Source organism: Spea bombifrons, chromosome 8 (genome assembly GCF_027358695.1).
Source record: "Spea bombifrons isolate aSpeBom1 chromosome 8, aSpeBom1.2.pri, whole genome shotgun sequence".
Lineage (NCBI taxonomy): Eukaryota > Metazoa > Chordata > Amphibia > Anura > Pelobatidae > Spea > Spea bombifrons.
Window position 1 is genome coordinate 6,826,803 of NC_071094.1, and position 24,295 is coordinate 6,851,097.

The 24,295-nt window shown below is 45.3% G+C and overlaps 4 protein-coding genes across 6 annotated transcripts in view; 1 reads left to right on the forward strand and 3 right to left on the reverse strand.

Annotated features, from left to right (window-relative positions):
* The window catches only part of SPTAN1 (spectrin alpha, non-erythrocytic 1), a 21,110-nt gene extending 20,931 nt beyond the window's left edge, over positions 1–179 (reverse strand). The window contains exon 1 of the mRNA XM_053473328.1: positions 174–179. Coding sequence (XP_053329303.1) covers positions 174–179 — 6 coding nt within the window. The remainder of the gene's footprint in view (positions 1–173) is intronic.
* On the forward strand, positions 44–2,351 carry PTRH1 (peptidyl-tRNA hydrolase 1 homolog). Its single transcript, XM_053473435.1, has 4 exons — positions 44–506; positions 673–772; positions 1,938–1,983; positions 2,053–2,351. The coding sequence occupies exons 1-4, from the start codon at positions 236–238 to the stop codon at positions 2,263–2,265; spliced, it is 630 nt and encodes a 209-aa protein (XP_053329410.1). The 5' UTR covers positions 44–235; the 3' UTR covers positions 2,266–2,351.
* A 917-nt stretch (positions 2,352–3,268) lies between these two features.
* On the reverse strand, positions 3,269–9,458 carry CFAP157 (cilia and flagella associated protein 157). 3 transcript variants are annotated; one of them, XM_053473368.1, is made up of 9 exons: positions 9,248–9,458; positions 8,102–8,373; positions 7,646–7,799; positions 7,169–7,436; positions 5,954–6,084; positions 5,412–5,562; positions 4,830–5,014; positions 4,134–4,305; positions 3,269–3,520 (listed from the first exon to the last, which is right to left on the reverse strand). In XM_053473368.1, the coding sequence occupies exons 1-9, from the start codon at positions 9,394–9,396 to the stop codon at positions 3,419–3,421; spliced, it is 1,584 nt and encodes a 527-aa protein (XP_053329343.1). In that variant the 5' UTR covers positions 9,397–9,458; the 3' UTR covers positions 3,269–3,418. The 3 variants fall into 3 exon arrangements, with proteins under 3 accessions (XP_053329343.1, XP_053329342.1, XP_053329344.1); XM_053473367.1 differs by having other exon boundaries at positions 5,412–5,558; positions 5,950–6,084; XM_053473369.1 differs by lacking the exon at positions 3,269–3,520 and having other exon boundaries at positions 4,128–4,305; positions 5,412–5,558; positions 5,950–6,084.
* A 1,249-nt stretch (positions 9,459–10,707) lies between these two features.
* Positions 10,708–15,582, reverse strand: CERCAM (cerebral endothelial cell adhesion molecule). The gene is made up of 12 exons (XM_053472866.1): positions 15,336–15,582; positions 14,641–14,751; positions 13,999–14,116; positions 13,339–13,473; positions 13,047–13,251; positions 12,663–12,782; positions 12,455–12,531; positions 12,107–12,213; positions 11,862–11,994; positions 11,640–11,767; positions 11,340–11,543; positions 10,708–11,000 (listed from the first exon to the last, which is right to left on the reverse strand). The coding sequence occupies exons 1-12, from the start codon at positions 15,530–15,532 to the stop codon at positions 10,760–10,762; spliced, it is 1,776 nt and encodes a 591-aa protein (XP_053328841.1). The 5' UTR covers positions 15,533–15,582; the 3' UTR covers positions 10,708–10,759.
* Positions 15,583–24,295: the final 8,713 nt, after the last annotated feature.

Here is a 24,295-nt window from a genome sequence, read left to right on the forward strand (position 1 = left end):
TAAGGAAGTTTTCACTTTTTGAGGGGTAGTAGGTAAGTGGATTAGTCTCCCAGCTGAAGTGGTAGAGGCTCTTGAATTTAAGATGAGACCAACGACAAGGTCTTTTTTGCAGGAAAAACGGGCCAAATTGTTCTGATCTGCCGGCTGATTCTGATCCTGTGTCCTAAAATCACCTGCATCCTACGTTTAAATATATCTATATAACTAATGTCATTTAGGTTGATCTTTTGCCTATATGTTTGTCTTAGATTTTTCTAAACATAATAAAATACTTTTCTGCCATCAGGTAGTTGGCCTGGGGAACCACGGGATGGCGGGTACCAGACACAGCGTCGGCATGGCAGCCGTCAATCTGCTGGCTCGGCGGCTGAACGTCGCAGACCAATGGAAAAGCGACAAGCAGTCAAAAGCCGACATTATCCAAACCCAGATCGACGGGCAGCGGGTCGTGCTTTTAAAACCTCGTCAGTTAATGAATATTAATGGGAAGAGCGTAGCCAGAGCTGGTAAGCGAGCCCGTCCCGTGGACTTTACGCTCTTTATAACGTAACCGTGGCGCGTCGATGACGTTTTAGAAATAGGATTAATAGGTTATAATGATGCAGAACACCATGTTTTACTTTCCATATTACTTAATAAAACCTTTTCTCTCTCTCTTTATTTGTTTGCTAGCGGAAAAGTATCATCTGACCCCCGGAAATATTTATCTTCTGCACGATGAGCTGGATAAGCCAATTGGAAAGGTGTCGCTGAAGCTCGGCGGAAGCGCAAGGTTTGGTTTCTTGAACGAGGCAAAGACAGATATTTATTTCTGGAAAGGGTTTTTGGTTCATCGGTCATTCATCAAATTCATTCATCAGATTCATTGCAGATTATGCCTTTAATTCTGGGTTTGGTTATAAAAGTGTTTACATTCACACGGCAAGTGGAACAGCAGCTTTAAGTAGACAGAAATGCCTCAATTTACTTATAAGAAAGACCACGAGTTAGAGCTTCCACAAAATATTATTTGACAAAGAAATTAAAAGCTTAATCATGAATAAATAAAAGTTAAATCACCTGTTCAGAGAATCCCCGATAGAATCCCTTTAATCCAAATATTAAACTATTTCATCTGAGATCTTTAACCCTAAATGTTAAGGTAATAAATGCTGCAAATAACTATTTAAAAGAGAAGGAGAGGAAAAGGTCATATAAAGAAACTCACCGTGAAACCAAGTATGCTTGTGAGTCTGTTTATAGTATATTAAGTATATATATATATATTTATATATATATATATATATATATATATATATATATATATATATAATGTAAAAGAGTGAAGCCGTATTAGTCCAGTAGACACGATGTCAAAAAATAGAGTATTGCAGAGTATGCGGTGATACCTTTTTTATTGGACTAACATAATATTAAAAAGACAAGCTTTCGAGAGTTATCCTCCCTTCATCAGGACTGACGGAATACTAATCAACATGATAGAGGTTACAACTTAAAACAAGTGATGGTATAAGAGAAGGGTGGGGGGGGTTGAGTGGGGTGTCGTAAATAATAGGTCTGGAGGTGAGAAATGCAGAGAGGTAGAGAGATAACCCAGGGACAGAACAAATAAACTTAGGGAACCAATAACCACAGTAAAGCATCAAAGATAACAGCAATTAGACATTGGATGACTAGATGAAGTTCATACGAAGTTCTGGTAGTGTGTAAGGAAACCAGAATCCACATTAAGTCCCTCTTTTATGGTGTTAAAATGTGTAATCATTTTCATCTCAAATGTTTTTCTTTCCTGAGAATCTCTGAAATTTCCTTTGAGTACTTTAATTTTTAGGTTTGACATCGTATATATATATATATTATTAAGTGTATATATATATTACTACTTTAGAGCATTTCTTTCAAGCTACATCTTCTAATATTCTTTTTTTTCCTCCTAGGGGCCATAACGGAGTTCGTTCCTGCATCGAATACTTGCAGTCTGATGTGAGTTTATGATGTAATATAAATTTGAACCACCGTCCTACAGGCAGCCCACTGTTTGTTTTGTTGCAGGTTATGGTCAGGCTCTTGGTGGGCATCGGGCGACCCGTCCACCATTCTTCTATCGTCCGACACGTACTTGAACCTTTCACGAGACCGGAGCAGGAGATTCTGCCGCAGGTTTTGGAGCAGGGGGTAGACATGGTGCTTGCTCACATCCGGCAGAGGATAAGAACTGAATCGCCTAATGTGACAATTCAAGAAGCTGGAGGTGATCACAAGTAGATATGCATGCTGCTGTATGGTTGTATTAATTGTTATTTTTGTTAAAAAGTTATTTTTTTAATACAATACAAATACTGCAACTTGGTGTATGGTTCCTCGCTGTCCGTAAGGTCAGTCGTAAACGGACAGGGGACATCTTGCCGTGTTCTTCATCAGAACATGAATTTTGGCACACTCATATTGTCATTTTATGCTTTTAGCTAAGCTTCTCCTTCCCTTTTGGTGGAAGCTGGCAGCCTTAGCAGTAGGAAGAGGGATTTTTGGAGAAGGAAGGAGATTACCTAGTTCTGTGGGTTTTAGTAAAATGCCAAGAAACTGTCCTACAAAAGAAAAGCAGTCCCATCAATAGTTGGTCAAAAGCCAACTCGGCATTAACTGATTCAGAAGGTTGTTATGTAGCACAACACTTGAACTTTTTATATTACAACTCCAAGGGAGGGGCTCATCATCAAAACCACACCCATCCTCCCACACAGAGCTAGAGACCCCACCCCTGAGGATCTAAGCTGTTAGTTGAAATAATGGTTGAATTCTCCTCAGAAAAAAGTTTTCCTTTAATTAGATCATGCGCATAATCGAGACAAGGCACACAACACACAAAAGTCGAAGCGTTGTCTGATTACACGTTTGGATTACGTGGTTTATATAACCTCTTATCTACTTTTAATCATCATTCTGATTCTGACATTTTTCTAACATAAGCCAAATCCTGTTCCTTAATAAACCCCTAGGACTATAGGAAAAGTTTAATATCAACAAAATAATTTAGTAAAATTTGCGTAGGTATAGTAAGGCAGATTAAAGGTTTTTATTACATTTCGTATTGATGCCAGAATGGAGTTTATTTTACTGGCCTTTTATCAATGTGAAGATAAACACTGTTCTTCTTTTATTAATTCTGATGGACCAGCCAAGTAATATTATTATAGTTTTTGATGCTATACATATTATTTATACATTGTACTTTATTTAAATATTTTGGGAGAAATAAATCGCCACCATATGAAATTGATCACTTTGCCTTTTTTTTTTAAAGAAATATCTGTTTTTTTCCTGCTTTATTGTTGAGATGACAGAATAATTGTATCTCCATCTTTCAAGCATGTTTATTTCTATTAGTATCCCTACGTACTTGCAAGTTCCCTGAGAATTTTCACTTGGCCACGAGGAGGGTCTTGTTGGATGGCGGGATCCCTGGCAGAACGGCTGGGGTTGGTTTGATTTGCTTTTCCTCTAAGCTCAGGGAGATCACGTTCTACAAGCGGATTAGAAGAGCAGAAACGTCCATCAAGTTCATTTTTCTCCGGATGTCTTTTCACAAAAACCTTCAACTTTATTCATATTTTTCAGTGGTCATTGGCTACAGTCTACACGGATTCCAGAACAGGCTCTCAGGACCTCCTTACATAGACTTAGGTGGCCCTTTAACCAGCACTGAGGACCTGTCAGACAGGCCGAGTGACCAAAGTGCCCATGTTGATGTAAGGAGGTAATGAAAACCCAAACCATTCTGCAGTGGGACAACTGGAAACCAGTGGTTTGGACTGTTTGCTTTTTCATACTCCTAATCATAATTTCACTAAATTGGCCCAAAACATCTGACACTAAGGAAACGTGGTGATATCCTCCATTAATATTTATTTTCTTCACTGGTAATACCTGAGCTAGTGTGTGGTGAGCCAGGCCACCATATCACTTGAATCCTTCAGCTCTTTGCTATGAGGGGAATGGGGTACCGCGTGAGTCCTGCACCAGTTATGTAGTAAGGAATATACACAAACTGGGACTGATGTAAATGTGTTTTAGAGAAAGGTTTCTTTTACCATTACCCCACCCTCGGTCCTTTCGGTCCACGTCTCAGTCTATACCTTCGGTGTATTAGGATTTCCCCGTAATGGTCCAAGCCTGGTGGTTTTGGAGAGCATTCCGATTTTGCCGAGCAGGGCTGTGGGGGCATCCTGCCTGGGCACCAACCCCAAGTCTCCCATCCTATAGTGAGGGAGGACGCCGGGTCCCTTTATTTCTGGAGACGTCGGGAACCTGGAAAGGACAATTCTGTGTTTAGTAGCCAGGCATTTGGCTTTTTTATTTTGTTAGTTTGCGGCTCATATTGTACCATTCAAGGGGTTAGTAAATGTTATAACGGGTAATGGAAGAGTTTACATGGGTGACAGTTGCCACGTGGGAAGGGCTACACCAGGACACTGATTTTCAGGGTGCCCAAATAATGCATAGTTGTATTAGGGTTCCAGTTGATGTCTCAATAGATATCTTGATCTGTCCGTTTGTTAGCCATTCAGTATAGACCTTAGGCAAACCGACGGATCAAGATATCTGCACCTTAGGTATATAAACCTGCCCCTATTCTTCATCATCTTCCTAATTAAGACATATATTGTACGCCTAATTGCACAGCTGCCATTTTTATGACCAGTGTGCAAGGAAAATATAATATATTTATTGTATTAATGAATTTCTTACCATACAGCATGTAGGTTAAGTGATTTTGTTACGATTTACAGGTATTAAACTTCCGACCCCCCCGGGCACCCATCTTATTTTACCTGCCGTCCTTCGGTGCCGCGTTGTGTTCGGTGAGATGGATGTCTTTGCTCCGGAAGTCGTGGAGTTTGGGTCCCAGACCCAGAGTCGCTGCGCTGTCCAGCAGTTGGAGAAGATTCTGGAGCATCTGGTTGCGTCTGGCTAGGAAAGTCACTTCCGTTTCCTCGTCCTCTTCTCTTGGTGTTTCCTGCAGAGACGCCATCAACACGGATAATTTGACAGTTTAGAATAAAGTAGATATAGACATGGTATAGGGCTATTAAGCTGTAAACTAAAGCCGGGGTCTGCCATAATCCTAACGGGACTTAGTCAACTCCCCATTGTTCTGTTATAAATAACTCTCGCTTACATCATGAAGCCCATAGAAAAAATATATGACGCCCTTCCCCTCACAGCTCACGGGCTTAAATCATGTACCTGAGGGCTTAAATGTTCACCTGCCTTCTGCCATCAAATCATGTGGCACCTTTGTAAATTACAGCATTTTACATATAAATCAATGTAATGTAATGAATTACATCTGATGTTCATAGCCTCTTCTGTGATTGAAGAAACTGTATAGTGCTAAGTGTTTGTCTGCCTACCAGGAGAACATCTTTCAGGGAGACGGCAGCCTGGCCCAGGACCCTTTCCACCGATAACTGTCTCCTCCTTTCTTCATCCAGCCGTTGGGACAGATTCTTCTTTTCCTGCTCAGATTTCTGCAATTCTTCTTCCAGAGCGGATACTTTCTGCCTGCAGAACACGAGCCACGTTATATACCAGATAATTATATACAGGAGCTGCGGTACGCCACGCTCGCCGCGGTCTGCTTGCGTGTCGCTTTCGGCAGCGGTAGGAAAGCGCTCCCGTTTATCTCCATGCACGGAGTCATTGGCCCGCTGGAACTCTGGGGCTTTCTGGTGGTGAATATACAGTGCGTGCGCAGCCAAAGACATCTCATCCATGCCATGGATGTGGGGAAAAAGGCAAATGCATAGAGCAGATTCTGGTGCGTGCATTTTCAAGGGGAGACAACTTTTAATTTAAAAGGGACACCCAGCCATCATGTGCCTTAAAGCGCATTTGATGGCTGGAGTGTCCCGTTAACGTCCCCTAGAAGGACACTGTCTGTCAAGGTACTCGCCTCAATGACTGAGCTTCTTCCTGAAGGTCCTGGTGTTTCATCTGCACGTCGGTCAGGTCCTGCTCTGTCTTCTCAGACGAGTCAAGCAGTTCCCGTTGTTGCTGGCACTTCTCTTTCAACATCTGGATCACCTGGGAGAGTATAGTATATAAGGAACAGCTATTACGGTATATTCCATGTGTATTAACACTATTTCCAAACTTCAAAAGGCTAAATATGTGTCCGTCACTTTATACCATCTCAATAATGTATAGTTCCACAGGGGTTAAAATAACGAATAATTTAGCTACGTATATACATGCAACATTCTGCCAGGATGTACATGTCAAGGAACAGCCTCCAGTGTTCAGAAGGGGCGTCAGTTTCGCCATGTGTGTCCCAACCTGGCCTTGCACCATAATACTGTTCCTTGGGTGTTCATAAGAGGTTCAGGGGAATTATTTTATGGGTATCATATGGACCTTGGTTTGTAGATGCAACCATGTACTAATCCAGGGGTGTCCAATTTGCGGCCCTCCAGCTGCTGCAGGATTACATCTCCCATATGATCTTTCAGCTAATGGGCTGGCTGAGGAGTATGGGAGATGTAGTCCTGCAGCAGCTGGAGGGCCGCAGGTTGGACACCCCTGTACTAATCTATTCTCCTGAAGCTACCTGCAGAGTTAGTTTGGATTTGGTTGCATTGGAGCCCCTTGTAACTTGACAGCCAACTCCTTTCTATGAACAGATTGGCTGCTATGCTTTATACTGCTATGGAAGGTGAGTCAAGGTGATTCGAGATGAGTTGATTTGAAATCTATTGATTCTATGATTTGCTCCATTTAAGTCAATTCAATCAAACTGGCCTTGTTGATCTGAATATCAACTGTATTCACCATACCTGGCAATGAACAGGTCCCGGATTGGAAGCACAATGTACGAAAGAGATGCGCATGCAGATTGTACGAATGTGATATGGCAAGCAGCAATGCGCGTGAGCTTTGCCGGTTTGCCATGCTTGTTTTAGAACATGAAATCCATGTCTGACAGCAATTTAATTCCTAAATAGGACACTTCACCAAAACTGAGGCCATTCACGGTGATGGTGAGGATGTTGGGACTCCTAGGCATTCCCGGACCCTCCCATACGCAAAGTGAAGTAGATATGGCTTCCGACAGTATTAGATTTCCACTGACACAGGCACCAACCTCAGCCATGACTGGTGCGCTGCTCACCTTTTGGTTGCTAAGATTGGTTTTCACCAGTTCCTGCTCACTTTCCTCCAGCACCTCCAGCTCTTTCCTCAACTCTCCCACTCGCTCTTTCAGGCAGTCGTTCTCGTGTATCAGCTCCATGCTCTTGTCAGACATCTTGGCAAGCTGCGAACTGATGGACACGTTCTCACGGATGGCCCGCTTGGTCGTCTCCGCCATCTGGTTGTTAGACACCCGGCGGAATTCGGCAGCCACTGTATTAACGCGTTGCACCATCTCTTTCTTCAACCTGGGGCATGAGAAGGAGTAAAGTTCCTAATCAATACAAACTGACACTCAACTGTAACATTAAATAAGTAAAGAAACATGGAACGTTACGACAGATAAGAATTATTTCCCCATATAGTTATTTTTCATCTAATGTGAAACATCAAACCTTATCTGTCATTTATTGAGACAAAAAAAATATCCATAGGAATTGTGTTCCATGTTACCGACCTGTCTTTGTCCAGCACACCTTTCTTCTCTAATTTGTAAATCATCTCTTTGTGATCTTCTTCTTGCTTCCTAAGTTTTTCCTCAAGAGCTGCAAACTTGGCCGTCAGCTCCTCTTTCTGCACCCTGAACTCTTCCAGCGAGGCCAGCTTTCCAGCTGCAAAAAGGAAGACAAAAAGGAAGTCAGTCCCATGTCCAAAATACAGATTCCCCCATGTATATAACCGCATTGGATCAATAAAATAACAATAGACAATAGACTGTAATTTGTAAAGGCTGTCTAATCACTCCCATCACTCCTGTGTTCCATTGGCTCTTTATCACTCCCATCACTCCTGTGTTCTAATGTCCTCGCATCTACCCCAGACCCCGAAGGAGTGTCATGCCTCAAAACCGTTAACAGTATGATGATAGAATCTTTATTTAATTTAATCCACAGTCAACCAGAGAATTAGATACCTAGCAGCATGTTCTCGGAGGTGAGACGGTCTTTGGTCTCCTGGAACTCATGGCGCACATGCGCGAGCTGCGCCTCGTACGTGTCTTTCTCTGCATCCTTGGCCTGCTGAAGTCCCACGAGCTGCTCGTTCAGGTCAGCGATCTCGTCCATGCGCTGGTTCAGGGTCCGTTTCAGGAAGGACACGATTTCTTTCTTGTCGCTGGCCAGTTGGCCATACTGAGCCTGGACCAGGCTCTCTTTTGCGGTAATTTCATCCCATTTCTTCTGGTACCTGAGTGGTTAACAGACAGTCGTTTTACCGTTCAGACACATAATTCAGATCTAAATAATCATTTTCATCAGACTCGGTTTATAAACAGTGATTGATGGGAGTGATAAAGGGCCATTGGAACACAGGAGTGATGGGAGTGATAAAGGGCCATTGGAACACAGGAGTGATGGGAGTGATAAAGGGCCATTGGAACACAGGAGTGATGGGAGTGATAAAGGGCCATTGGAACACAGGAGTGATGGGAGTGATGAAGGCCTCTGTACGCCTATGAAGAGATTCCATTAAAAATCAGCCATTTCCAGCTACAATAGTCATTTCCAACATTAACCCCGTCTGCGCTGGATTTCTGATTCATTTCATGTTATTTTAACGGACAAAATTTGCTTTTCTTTCAAAAACTAAATTCTAAGTGACCCCAAACAGTAGTGTAGGTTTTGTCTTATTGTCTGTTCAGTCATTTTATTTATAAAGGGAATAAAAACCCGGGTATTTATTTCTCTACCCGGTGGGCATGATTGTTATTTAAAATATAAATCGTTGTCTCTGTGGCCTAATGTGGCTCAGTCACCCGCCTTCACTTTACGATGGAAAAGCAGGATACCCGGGCCTTCAGATTAAATCACATCATTTCTATTAACAATTTTCTAGAAGAGATCAGGCGCTACACCTACTAAAGTTCATTGCGACTGCCTGAGCATGATAGGGATTGTAGTTCTGAAAGTAGTAATGCCTACAACTGCTGGGGGTGAGCTGAGGTATGAGATGTGGCTGCAAAGCAATCTTCTATAAAGCATGTCTTTGTTACTATAGTCATATCCCGGTAAACAGCTTTTGGAGTGCCAAGCGGTGCTGCAGCAGCTGAGGCCGCACTCACCTCTCCAGCCGGTCCTCCAGGTCCCGGATCTGCAGCTGGTAGAACTCCTTGCTTTGCTCATTCAGCGGCTCTCCTCTCACCTTCTCCGGCTCCTTGGCTTTCTTTCCCTTTGCGCTGCGCTTCCCGGTCCCTTTCTTTTTGGGGGGCATGGCGCCGGTGGCCGGTGTCCCCGGTACCCCTGGCCCAGTCTGCAGCGGATACACCGCGTCCCGTCGCTAGGAGACGAAGTTTGGGGGAAGTCACCGAAGTGATAGAAAGGGCGTGTCTTGCAGGGGGCGGTACTGCGAGGCTTAGATTGACAGGTTTGGGGCAGGACGAGGTAGAGGTTTATTGGAGAGGCTGAAGAAGTCCCAAAAATGAACAAAATCAGGGAAAATAAGGAAATATTTCTATATAAAAATATAATGGCTTAAAAACCATCCCACCTACATGTACACATCTACATATAATATACATGTACATAGCTATATATAACATACATGTATATAACTACATATAATATACATAGCTACATATAACATACATGTATATAGCTACATATAACATGTAATATAGTAAGGAATTTTTATTTTACCTAGAGAGTGGTAGATAAGTGGAACAGCCTCCCAGCAGAAGTGGTAGAGGGTAATACAGCGAGGGGAATTTAAACATGCCATATACATATGGCTCCTAAGGATGGATTAGGGTCTGAGTACGGCGCTCTTTCTTCTGCCAATAATCTCAAGAGACTTTCAGAGAAATAGTTTATTTACAAAATGTATTTAATATACATAAAAAAAAACGTCCTGAAATCCAGATTTCGCAGTATTTTTCTTCTTATTATTATTACAGTACAAGATAAATGAATTTAAATATAATAAAATTAAAAAAAACCTTTAGCACCAATATTCAATAGGAAACCCCCCAAAATGTTGTGTTAGCATATTAGGAAAAAAAATTAACCCATTACCTCCACTGCTCCTCTAGACTACTGTATCCAGGACTGTATTTAACACTTAGGTTATTCTTTTGCCATGGAACGTCCCTTTAAGTATTGCGTATTGACAAAGCTCACCATTCTAAATGATGATGTCATATTTCAAAGCCCACCTTGCTATTTGCTCAATTAGTCCTTTTCACTGGTTTGAAACTGAAAACTAAGCATTTTTTTTGCAGCGGATCCATGAAAACTGTCTTTTAAACTTTAGCCCCCCCTTTTTGCTGTGCCTCCCCGTTAAAGCATCACTATGGGAATGTAACGGCAGCTTATATCAATAGTAATTCCCCTCTCCAAATGTTTGGTCGCAGCGCAGCTGTGCAGCCATTTTCGGGCTACATTTTTACATTTTAAGAGGTGAAATTGGTAAACTTCTCATGTTCGACAAAAGACCCGCAATTTCCACAGGTAGCCTGCTAATGGAAAAGGCTGCGTGTTCCCCCACGGTCAGCAAAGGGTGTATTTTGATGTCCTCGTATCCCCCTTTTTAGCCACATTGGGTATGATCCAGAAGATCTTCTGACATCATCAGAAGGTCAGAGCTCATCGTGTTGCGCAGAGTGTAACCCGCGATGAACGGGGTCCCCCCGGGAGTCTTTGAGGGTCTTCTGCGAGCCGCTCCAGTCTGTGTGCACCTTATCGTCATCCCATAGAGTGGAGGTCTCCGTGTCGCTCAGCCAGCTGGGCTCCCCCGTGTAATGAGTGGGATACACAAGAAGAGGGTGAATGGAGAAAACACGCAGGTTCCGGTTCAAAAAGTGCCGTTTGTACTCCTCGCTGCAGAGAGAGAGAGAGAGGCAGGGTATATAACGAGACGGTGACCAAGACATTTTGGGCCGTACGCCAATAAAGGGGGAGGGGGACGCTGAAATATTTACATGTACAAGTAAACTGACTTAATATAGTAGATTAATAAAGGCAAGAAAAGAAAAAAGAAAAATGAAAAGACGATGAAAGGAAAATAGAGAAAAAAAGGGGAAGAAAAATAAGAAATGAATATATACGACCCAATAAAATATATCCGGAGAATCCACGTCTCAAGACACACAGAGGAAGAAGGAGATGGATCACCCCCCCCCCATCAAAGTGTAACCTGTAAAAGCGGGGGTTACGTACTTTGGGTGCGCGTCCGACATGATGGGCAGGAACTCATCGACCGGAAGCATTTTGGAGAGAGGCTCGGCGTTCAGGAGTTTCTGGGCACCTTGCAGCGAGATGACGTAGCACAGCGTCCAGTAGGAGTAACCAGCCACGACGAGGTCAGGAACATCGGCCACCGGCGGCTCCGGATCTGTGGTCACCTGCTTCCTGCCGATGTATCTACAAGAGACCAGAACCCATCCTGAGTGGTCTTTAAGCCCGCTTGGTAAATCCACTTAATTATGGGCCGAAGCTCTGCAATAATTCTGTCCTCACATGAGATCCCAGTCCAGCTGTGAGCGACGGACGCCGTCCATCAGGCGGACCATTTTTCTCTTGAAGAACGACCCAAAGCGTACGTCGTCCTCGAACACCAGGGTCGCGTCGAGCTGCCGATCGACAATCTAAACAGAAAAGGGTAGAATATTTTTTAAAAAAAAATATTAAAGAGCGCACGAGTGAATAAATGAACCGAGGAACCTGCGCTGAGAGCATTACCTCCTGCCAGATCTGGAAATGGCTCAGGAAGCAGCCCACCTCGCCCTTGGTGAGCGTCCGGCCAGAGAATGGATCGTAAAACCCGGGCAGCAGGTTCACCCCCATCCGTTTAATCTCGCTGCTGTTCAGCGCGCTAAGAGGAACAAAAGAATGGTCACCCTATACGTATAATAAGGACATTTATAGACGCCTGACTCAAAAAGACTAAACGTCTGAGGTTGTTACTGCGTGCGATGACATCATACCTCCCATCCACGGCGTTCAAAATACGGCATGATATCTCCTGTTCGTACAAGGAGCGGAGCATCCTCTCCCGTCTCTCAGGGCGACGGGGAAGATTAATCAGAAAAATCTGAGAATTAAAGAGAAGCAGAAAAACATTATTATTACTTGTGTCTGATCAGAGCAGCCAAACCTTACAAACCATTTAACTGGCTAAATAAAGGTGGGTGAACAGGGCACCGGAAAGCAAATGAAAAAATAATATTATTATTATATTATATATATATAATTGCAAATAATAATAATAATAATAATAATAAATAAAATAAAATTGTTCCGAATTTATTACAAAGTTATCGACCCCCTATTACCTCGTCGAATGCCATCTTGTTCGGATTCCTCTGCGGCGCGGACACAAAACGCGAGGGACGGAACGGAAAGCCTTCCACTGCACAACAGAACGGAGAGGTTATTCAGCAGCTCCAGCAAGCCATCTCTTACTTCCAACATTATTATTATTTTTTCCTCCCAAATCTGCCCCACCGTGCCCTCCCTGCCCCCTCCATCACCAGTACTCACCCATGGCTTCGAGCATTAGGTGCACGAAATTCAGATGGTCGTCCTCCATGTCCTGGTGTGGCTGTGCCGGGACATTGATGTAGCCATACTGGTCTTTGTTACAGATATAACCGTGTACCCCTGCAAAATGGAGACACATTTAGGACGGACCCCCACGCTTCTTCGTAAGGCACTGGGAAAACTCCCACTGGTGGTCCCAGAACGTTCAAGTCCTGCCCATTAAAGAATGACGACGGGCAATAACGAGCAGATAGACCCTTGTTGGTGGCCATACCCAGAAGACCCTTTTGTTCTATCCACATGGAGCTATCTGATGTTGTACTTGGTCTCCTGACTTCCTGGGGTCTAGGGTAACGACACGGGGCTTAACCCTATCATTCTCACCGGCTGCCAAACAGGAGTAAGCAAAGACAATGATGTCATCAAAGGTCCAGGTGTAGTTAACATGCGGAGGGTAAAAGGCCAGCCTGCGGCTCTCTTCTCTCCGGAGGTCCAGAAGGAACGTGGAATGAACCATGGGTACCGGGAAGCAGCCGGTGCGCTGACGGTTCTTTGTGGGGTAGTAATCAGGAGTCCGGCGGTAGAATCCCTGGAGGGGGAGCCAACGACATGACTAACGTACAACATATCGGTGTAAATGTAGAGAATGGAAACACCGGGGGTGAGCTGGTCTCACCTGGGGGGTAATTCCACACCAAAAGTTGGAGTATCCGGTCTGCGAATCCAACATCGGGGCAACAAGAGTTTTGTTCTCCGCCATTAGTAGCTGTAAAGTCTCCTCGTTGGTCAGGACGTTATCAGCGTCTGTGTACTGGGAGAGATCAGACGGTTACACTACACCACCCACGACACGGACCTATAACGTTCTACACGGCTACACCTCGCGCGCGACACGGCAGGGACCTACAACGTTCTACATGGCTACACCACAAGTGACACGGCAGGGACCTACAACGTTCTACACGGCTACACCACGCACGTCATGGCAGGGACCTTCAAGGTTCTACACGGCTACACCACGCATGACACGGCAGGGACCTACAACGTTCTACACGGCTACACCATGCATGCCACGGACCTACAACGTTCTACACGGCTACACCACACACGACAGGGCAGGGACCTACAACCTTCTACACGGCTACACCAAGCACGACAAGACAGGGACCTACAACCTTCTACAGGCCTACACAACACACGACACGGCAGGGACCTCCAACCTTCTTCATGGCTACACCACGTACGCGACGTCCTCACGCACTCCATAACCCATGTTATTTCCCAGCCTTGTTGCCCCTTTACCCTAGCGTGCACTCCCCTGACCCGCTGGCGTTACCAGGATATAGTCCGCCTTGTTTCTCAGGGCGAAGTTCAGCGCCTCCTGTCTCAGCTTCATGACGTTCTCGTAACGTTCGTTGGGCCAATGCTTCGGACCGGTCTCCTCCGGGTACCACCTGTGGGAGGCGGGGGGGGCGCTAATTAATCATTATTACTAATTATTTGTCAATATAAAAGGTGTCACAGCGGGAATCACCGGTCACGCTCTATGGGACTTGTAGCCAATCACAGTGGGAATTACCGGTCACATGGCATCTGCTGACAAGTGGCATTAGATGTTAGTGAAATAGTGTGGGCAGGGAACGTTGTGGTGATGTCGTAATGTACCATGATGGTGTTTAGTTCATGGTGTGTAATAATCTATATGTAATAATCAGTGTGTGAAGTTGGGGGGTAAATGTTTTTTAGGCAAACAGGGGCAGATAGAGCTGAAGCTTCGGACCCAAGTTGGGGTTGGATCGGCTGCAGAGTGCCCAGCAGAGTCCCTTATAAACCATTATAAATAAAGAAGCAGACACATGAGGGGATATAATGCGGGACCCCCGTCAAAGTACACGCATGCAGCTTCCTACACGCCAAGGACATGTAGGAACGAACAGACGGAGCCCGAGACCCCGCCGAGGATGAAGAATCTCATCACCTGGGCACCTCCTGCGCGGTCCACTCCACCGAGCGATACGACGGGCGCGCTCCTTCCAGCCATTCCTGCAGCACCTGGCTAGTCGCGTCCTCGTTGTGGTCAGTGGCGCACCTACACACGACACAACATGACACATTACAACACACACTTCCAGCTAAAGGACACGTTTCTCTGCACCTAAATATGCAGGCCACTCCGTGCACTAATACACAGACACACTGACGCACACACGCTAATACACAGACACACACTGACGCACACACGCTAATACACAGACACACACTGACGCACACACGCTAATACACAGACACACACTGACGCACACACGCTAATACACAGACACACACTGACGCACACACGCTAATACACAGACACACACTGACGCACACACGCTAATACACAGACACACACTGACGCACACACGCTAATACACAGACACACTGACGCACACACGCTAATACACAGACACACACTGACGCACACACGCTAATACACAGACACACACTGACACACACACGCTAATACACAGACACACACTGACGCACACGCTAACACTCACTGTACTGTGCCACAGAATACGCTGCCTCTATATAAATCAACACTGATAATGCCCTGCATACCCCCTACTCACACACATTACATTTCACGCACCCCAGAATGACGTCACGCACCCCAGACACCCCCTCAGACCTCACCAGACTGAGACCCGGTCCTTGGGGTAGTTGAGTCTCTCCAGCGCCCCCAGGCTGTAGGGCAGAGAATAGGCCGCGTTACGGGCGATAATGGCGAGCACCAGAGAAGGAGGCCCGTCCCGCCCGGGCTCGGGGACCAGCGCCTGCCCGGCAGCCAGCACCAGGCCCGGCAGGAGTAGCAGGAGAGCGGCCGAGGCCATGCAGGAGCACCGGGAGGGACGTGTCAGAGCAGGGGAGGGGGAGACGGGAGGGGGAGGTGCGGGGGTGGGGAGCCGGGGGTCCCCTTGGGTAGGAGGAGCTCAGCGGGGGTATAGAGGCTCACTGGACGGACTGGGGCCACGGGGTGTACCGGGGAGAGTCCGTGGGAGAGTCACTGTACTGCGGGCCGCAGCTGCTGCAGAACATCTCAGAACGTATTCACTGCATAGAATGGAAACCCTTCCAGCTCATCACTTTCTAGTATTCCAACTCCCAGTAATCACAGCCAACCATCCCTATGCCCATAATCCTATACTGCTAAGCCATAGGGGACTATACCTCCTAAGTGTCCCTGTTTACGAAGGAAAGTCCCTCTTTTGGCCAAAAACTCTTTCCTCCCCTGATGCCCCCTCTTTTGCTGGGTATGAGGGTATCGCAGGGTTCTACTGCCCTAAAAGCCCCGATAATGTGTAGATATAATACGTTCTGATGGGTGAGAGGCTCAGAAACAATAAAGCTGCCCCCACCCCCCCGGGCAATAACGCCAACTTAGAGCTGCGGGCACCGGGTTTACCCTTCCCAGGGGTAGAAAGTAGGGGTAATCGGTGATTGGGGTGGCGATGCACTGAGCCTAACGTGACCAGGAAGTAGAGAGCATCAGAGGTGGGCATTTAAATAGGCAATTTTCTTTTAGTGGGCGTGGTTAGGGGGCACAGATTTACCAAGATCCCTAACTATGGTCCCGGGGGCCACAATGATTCTGGGGTAATGCTTAAGGAATCCATATACCATGTTAATTATCCTAGTTATTTCATAATACCCTGACGGGGTTATTGCCCTCTAGGGCTGAGCTTAATACCCCCAGAGCCCCCCCTGATATGTGTCCTGGGCGAGTGAGTCACTATCACACACGTGGAATTAGCTGGGGAAATGTGCTGCAGTTAGTGGGATGTCCACCAGATGGCAGTAAAGTCACACGTAATGAGCCACAAGCCTGTCCCAGCACAACAGTCCAGGTTTGGGCTACTGACTGAGCACCCAAAGACCTTGTATGACGTCACGTCCTAGGTGCCCACCACATCAATTTCAGTGCTAAAAAGTGAAATCATGGAGTCAGACCAACTAACTAAGACCACACGATATTGGCTATACTATACCTCCCAAGTTCCCTGTTTAGAAGGGACAGTCCCTCTTTTGGCCTCAAAATCCCCTTTTCCCTCTTTCCTCCCGTGACGTGCCTCTTTTCTATTATCTCGGAATGGTTCATGGGTATGAGTGTCTCCCAATGTTGTAAAAGTGTATAAACTGAATTATCTATTGTTTTACATAGCGCCATCCTATTCCGTAGCGCTGTATTATGTGTAAACAGAACTTTACAAGTAGTATCTAACATAACACTTTGACTTACAGAAACAACAGGTCCCTCCTTGGCCATTTGGGATGTTGGGAAGTATGATATCATTTTTTTTTGCAATGCTTGCTTTCAGCTACTGTTCCAAAAGTGATGGATCTCCCATCGTTTCCTTCATTATACTTTTTGTCGTATTTTATTTTAATTTTTTTGACGTTTTGATGTATCTCACATATCCTCCCCACGTCTCTGGCAGAAAGCCTTGCAGTAGCTCTAATACCCTGTACATTTGCCCCCTGTCCTACGCGGGAATGCGTGCTGACCTAATGCTGCCAACCCATTGGGTTCATTCACTAGAACTCTGAAACTGGGAAAGGTAAATCACCGAGTACCAACCCGAGCGACTGCCTCTTTAACCAATTTAAAAAAAATAATAATAATAATCAAGGAAAAATGTATTACAGAATCATATAAAACGGCAGCCTTTCTGCTTCAATAACCAGATCAGCCCACGCGTTTCGCAGCCCAATTCATCTATAATAAAAGATGCGTTAAAATAAATCGAATATTAAACCTCGAGGTGATGGATGGGTGAATGCATCTTATATCATTAGTTCATTTTCAAATTAAGATACAGAAATGGGTATATATATATATATATAACTATATAATTGTAAATGTCCCGAGAATCTCGTTGCCGGAATTAGCCGATGCAGAAAGAGTATATTATGAAGCAACTAAAAACCGGTCCTGATGCTGATATTCCTCCATATATCCACATTTTAACAAAAAAATCACTTAGTCTTAACCAGGGCGGATAATTGAGTTTTATAATATCCGAAAATAAGATTACCTGCCTACTATGTCGTCCATCAACAGAGGAGCAAGCCAAGTAACAACACACCAGTGCTAAAAGGGTTAACCCCTTCCAAATTACAGAGACCCCAGACTTGCAAACTGATTTTATTATGTAAATATTGTTTATTATATTTCATTATTATTCTATTGTCTATTATTTGCTATTATTGTGATTATCTTTGGGGTTTGTTCCCCGCAGGCAGCCTCCAGATGTAACTCACCCCTCGCATTCCCTCGCCTGCGACCTGCATCCCATCTCAGTCCGGGGCAGATCCCCACGGGGAGAGATCTCTGGTGCAGCTGCAGACAGCGGAGCTTTTCGCTTCTGTTTCCAGATGTGTTTCGTATTAAGGATTAGACGCCAATCTGCCCACGTGTCCCCCGAGGAGTCTCCTTTCTGTGATCATCGCTGCCTCCCTCCTCACTCTTCCCTCCGCACCTCCTCGCTCGTATATTAAACGTGGAATACGGGGGCCTCACACCTGTCTAGCCCCATCCCTCCTGCAGCTACCTCTGCTCTACCCGTCCGCATCGCTCTCCCACCAAGTGCCGCCAGGTTATCACATCACGGAGCGCCATACGCCTTTCATCATATGTGTATGTTTATGATGGGCTTTATTAACTAAACTGTGAGTTTAAGCTTACCATTTTACTAACTTTCAGATGCATCATGACAGCCCAGAGCTGTAAAAAGAGCTAAGTTGGCTCTTTGCAACTCAATCCATATGTCGGGATGTGCAGTCGTATGATGTCAACAAATCCGCGAGAAATGACATCATTAGCAGTTTAAAATCAGTGTACACTCCGGCTATCATTCTGCAGAACCCCTCCCCCATACATTTGCCCCTGCCTGCCTCCCAGCTCTGTCCTTTATACTCCTAGCATGCAAAAGGATTAAACTATGTAGCCGGTGACTTTAATTCTGGATATATATTTCTTTTTATTCTGGTTTAGATTACAGCGACTTGGTTCTTTTTATAAGTCACGCGTGGATAACTGGGGGGGGGTAAGAAATGGGTCGGTCCTCGGAACTGTGCGTGATCTGAATGAGGCTTTCAGTCTGAAGCTACTATTCACTCTCCGCTGGAACCGACGCTGTTTAAATAATGGATTTTCCAGTAAAGCGGCGCATGCCAGGAAAAGCTATAAAAAGTAACCAATCAAAAGAACCCAATGCACTGACCAATCCTAGCCAGCCTTTCCTACTCCGATAGGACGTGTGCATTCGCTGACCAATCAGGACACACCGTATGGCGCACACTCCCAATGTCCTTTATTATGGATCTGCATATATATATATCCTTACAATATGATTGTAAATTACTATTATGGCTGCGCTCACAGCGCTGTAATCATGGGGAACCTCGCAGTCTTCATTCACTCGCTCATATATTATTCTTTACCTTCGCTCATTTGGGTTCCATTGATGTGGATAAAGCAGCTGAGTTATAGCAAAAAAAAAAAAAAAAAACCACAATGTACAAGGGGTAGCTATTCAGAGGTTAATAAAGACTTAAATGAACCGTATGTGGGATCGTTAATCAAACCACTAACAGTCAGATTTCGACAATCTTGTATGACATCACCTGGGATCGCAGAATGTCAACTCCCTTTGCTAGGATTCTATTGGAATCTTTCTTCAAAGAGCTCGTATTAGAGCATATTGTCCTCTGCAATATGGTTCCTCCTCTGTCTTATCAATGGTTCTGAAGTCCTTTCTTCTCGATAAGCACCATAAGCCCATCACCTTACTTCTAGATGCAAATAATAACCACTTGCCCCATAGCCATGGAGGTAACTTTACTACTGGTCAAATTATGGGATCTACACCTGCTAACGACATAAAAATCCAGCGAGGCTTCTTGGTAGGGACAGCAGAATCAGCCTAGACCGGTAAATTCTGAGATTCTGATAAGTGTCCCTCAAAAAGATCCTTGAGGCTCACCTTGTCCTCCAGGATTTTGGGTAGCCCTTTAAACAAACTCCTTTAAACAAGCCCCAAATCATGTCTTAAAGTATTGTTCCGATTAGAAAACACATGTCTAGAATAAAAGATCGGCTTCCCAAAACTAACTCCCCACCGTCTCTGGTAGGACTCTCAGATCTGGTCGATTCTAAACATTCTTGGAACAGGATAGGGGTTAAGAGAAATCAACAAGCAAACAGGTTGAGAGGGTCAACCATGGTCACGGAAAACCCAGCTGAGGGGGTTAGGTTTTGGTTTGGGTTATGCCACCTTGTTCCTATGGATTGATCCTTTCTCCACCATTCACCAGTGAACGTCAGACGGTCCGTGCACGTGGAGCAGACCCCATAATGTTGGAAATATACGCTTGTATCATCTCATCTTGGTGAGACTTTGCACAGATGCATTGACCCTGAAGGTTTAAATGCTCTCCACCCTTCTCTGTTCTCTGTATCCCACACAGCTGTGAGAAGAGGACAAAAGACTGTCCCCCTCGGCACAATAGCCCTCTATCCCTGCCTTCCAGATGCTGGACAGCACCCAGGACCAGGAGGGACCGGAGGGCCGTGCCAGTCTCCTGCTGGCAGTGCTCATTGAGACCAGTGATGAAGAGGAACCATTTCTAAAGAAGATGTTTCCAGATGACCTGTGGAGTCACGATGACCTCTAACGCCTCTCCTCCCCTCACACCACCAAACTCTTCCATTCCTATAGAAAACCACGAGATTCATGGCATGGGAGTGATCGCTTTGCTCCCACGGAGAAGACAAAGTGTCCGATCGGTGTCAAAATGTCCCTGGGAACGTGTTAACACCTTCACCACCGTGATGGCCACTACAGCAGGGGCATCTTTTGTGAATATATATTATTATTTATTGTTTTATATAGTACCATCAAGTTCTATAGCACTGTACAATATATATATATACATATCTCCCTCTCTGTTTGCCAGCAACTTCCCCACCGTATCAGCCTCTACCACTTCTACTGGGAGGCTGTTCCACTTATGCACCACCTTCCGAGTAAAGTAAACCTCTAGATTTGTTTTAGATCATGTCCTAACATTTACATATTCTGTTAATATTTTAGACGAGCCTATATATGCATCCTCAGATGTTTTAAAGGAAGGAACTTGTACCAAGTTGCCTAACATCGTAAGAATAGGACAAGCAATCCATGAAATAAAGCCACGTCAGCTGGAGACGGCAAAGATTTTAGGGCCAATTGTTCTAATGTGCGTCTGTTTGATGCTTTGTTTCTGATTATAAAATAGCTACCCCAACAATGGGTCTGAGTCCCGCTATACGCCGGAGCTCGATACGTTAATGACTCAAAGTTTTCTTACTTTTAGCGAGGAGCGAGGAGATAATCCGGAATAAAATCGCAACAGAAGCATTCCTACGGACCAGCAGAAGCCAAAACCAACGCCAGGAGCCTTGGCAAAGCAACCCTTTAACCTTTTGTCTTCTAGACGGGGCTGCGCAATCAATTAGGAGTTTCGTTTTAAGGGGGATTATAGAATTATGGAATGACGTGCCCTCAATATAACGTAAAAATCCATTAGCATCCTCAGCTTTAAAAACAGAAGGGATAAGGACGATGATTAGGAGGACGATGGAACCGGTCAAGGTCTTTTCTAGTATCTGGGTGGCATTTTTTTTGCGGAAGAATACGGTTTGGGGGTAAGATTCAAAAATATTTTAACATAATTCTTGTAGATCACAGAGCAGCCTTCCAGCAGAGGCGAACAGAAATGCCAGAGGTTTATAAAAACGAATTAAGCAGCAAATATATTCGATTATGAATATTTTAGGATAGCGCAAAGGGCAGACTAGATGACCCATTTGGGTCTTCGGACAAACTTAGTGTTTTTTTTTCCACCTAAAACACTACTTCTCATTGATAAAAAAAAAAAAAAGAGCATTGGCTCCGTCGAATGTCATAAAAAACATGGTTTCCTGAAACGTTGCAGTGTCACATCACATCCGCCCTACGACTGCAGCATCCATTACGGACTCGTCGCTCCCACCCTGCTATTCCGGAGATCATGCGCATCGAGTGAGGCGGCAACGTGCAAAACGCTCTCCACTGCGGCAAATATAGACGCAGAGAAAATATATAATAAGGAGGTGCGTGGGTATGATGTCATATATAACACCTCGTCTTAGCAGCGAGGGACCCATTCTAAACACAAAGGAGCTGGGAGCGTCGATCACGACCCCAACCGTGGGTTATAAATTAGGATAATTCGGTGGCCCTCTTAACCGGGGGACGCTTATGGGAACATATGCAATATTAGTGTCCTCATTTAAAGGGGGCGCGCGGTCAGCGCACTGTTATAACGCAATGTATTTCGCATGCTAATAATGCGCATTCAGCTCTCAGTGACCCGGGAGAGCGGACATTGGGGGGGTCTCACACCCCTTTAATTGCAGACGCCTATAAAAGATCCCTCCTGCTTGGCATCGATGACCCGCAGAGCGTTTTATTCCGTAATCACCAAATTAATGGCAGGATTTCAGCGTGGGAATCCATTACCCATTTACAGCATTTTATTGGCCGGTTGCCGGATTGACGCCACGGAACGTGCCCGCAACGTCGAAAGGGTTAATCTTCTAGAGTTTTCAACGAGGGAGAATATGGAAATGGTAGGAGCTTTGAGTTCATAATGCAGATATCAACCTGTTTACACCTGTATAGATATAGAGAGAGAGAGGGGGAGAGATATAGAGAGAAAAAAGAGAGGGAAAAAAGAGAGAGTGAGAGAAAGAAGAGGCAAGGAAGGGAGATCCTACAAAGTTCTTACTATCCCACCTGTGGCAAAGCCCTGTTAGTAACAGATTATTATTACCACGCTCTCACACACCTGTTAAGCATTTAGGGTACTTTTAGAAATCCACCCACTTTTTGCCCCTTTGCCCACCTGCGGCTCCTACTTTTAAAACGTTGACTTCTTGAGCCTCACCTCCTTGGGAAGTCCTCATCGCGCTCGTAGTCCGGCCGTGCTCCTGAGCGTGCCTACAAAACAGCCCCCGGCAGCACAAGCATCTCCAACTCTATAGCCGAAAACCCCGTTCTCTCTGGGAGGGACTCGAAAGTCTCTCGCTGAGTATTTAAACTTTTTTTTTTTTTCCTGGCACGAGAGACGGTGAGCTTTGCACGTCAGGCTCTACCATCTGAAATAACAATATCGCCGTGCCGTGTGGGATACAGAATACAGGTGTCAAGGAATCCAACATCTGGAACCAGTTATGTCGTAAGGCGACTACGGGCAGGTGGCCAGGTGCCACCACGACAATAGGACCTCCTGGTGCCACGTAGGTTTATTCACTAAAGGGAGAGATGTCAGGAAAGTTTCAAGGAGCGTTTCTACTCCCTCCCTTCACTATTAATTATGAAGGGACAACACACACAAGTCCCCCCATCAAGAAGGGCTGAGAAGGCCCTGTATAATGTATAATTCAAAGGGTGATAAGACACTGGGGGCAGCCAAGCTCTTTCTGCAGCAGAAGCTTGCTGAGGTTAGCCCTTCATGATATATAGTGAAGGTAAGAAGCTGATACAACTCTCCCTTTAGTGAATATACCCCAGAGACGTATTTACCTTCCACGCTGACCTAGACCCGACCTAAAGCAGCCCCCCCCAGCCGCTTCTTCCACGATAGGCATCTTCACCGCATTTAACGGCACGCTATGCCTTTAAGACATGGAGAGCTGGGACTTGACGTCAGAGCCTTCTATGGAGGTTCTAGTGACTCTTTGGGGTGGAATAACTGTGTAGATAATAGAAGTTATTATTAACAGGAAGTTTCCTTTCCCGATATTATACGCATGAGACGGGTAGCTTAGTTCACTTTTGACACCATTGAATAGATTTTTTGTGGTTGATACAACTGGATAGGACTTGGGAAAAGTGACAAAGATGCTCGAAGAAGGTGTTTCTAATAACATTCATGGTCAGGATATGACCCCGACAACCTACCCATTTACCCCGGGATTGGGGTAAAGCCCGTGAGGGCACCCAGGTACCTTAATACGTTTGCCACCGATTTGAAGATACTCAGGTGTTAGACCCAGCTGTAGGAATTGGACACAGAGGACACCTGCACCAAAGACCTTTAAAGACCCCAGTCCTCTCATGGTCCCACACACTCGATACATCATAATTCGATCATCGTTAAAAAGAATCACCCTTTAGCCTATTAACGAGACCCACCACAATAGACAATTTCTCCAGATTTGGTCAATCAGAGGTATTTGTAGGGTAGGAAAGGCATGTTGCTCGGTCTCACACGACCCGGGCTGGCAGTGTTCACCTCTGGGATGTGACACTAATTTCTCTGCCTCGTCAAACTTTTGTTCTGTGTCCTGGGAGCAGATGGAAACCTCGGACGGTCCCAAGACCTTTCATCGTCCCCCATCGCCGGGCGAACGGTCCACAAACCAGGAGCTGCCTCCCACAGCCGGGGTGAAGGGCCAGTTGGTTGGGGGGCAGGGAAAGGTTGAAGGGACAGTTCCATTGTTGCCCCTTTTTTTTACACAGGGAGGTCACGTCACCAAAACCTGTGTCTTTGTCATTGGATTGGTTACA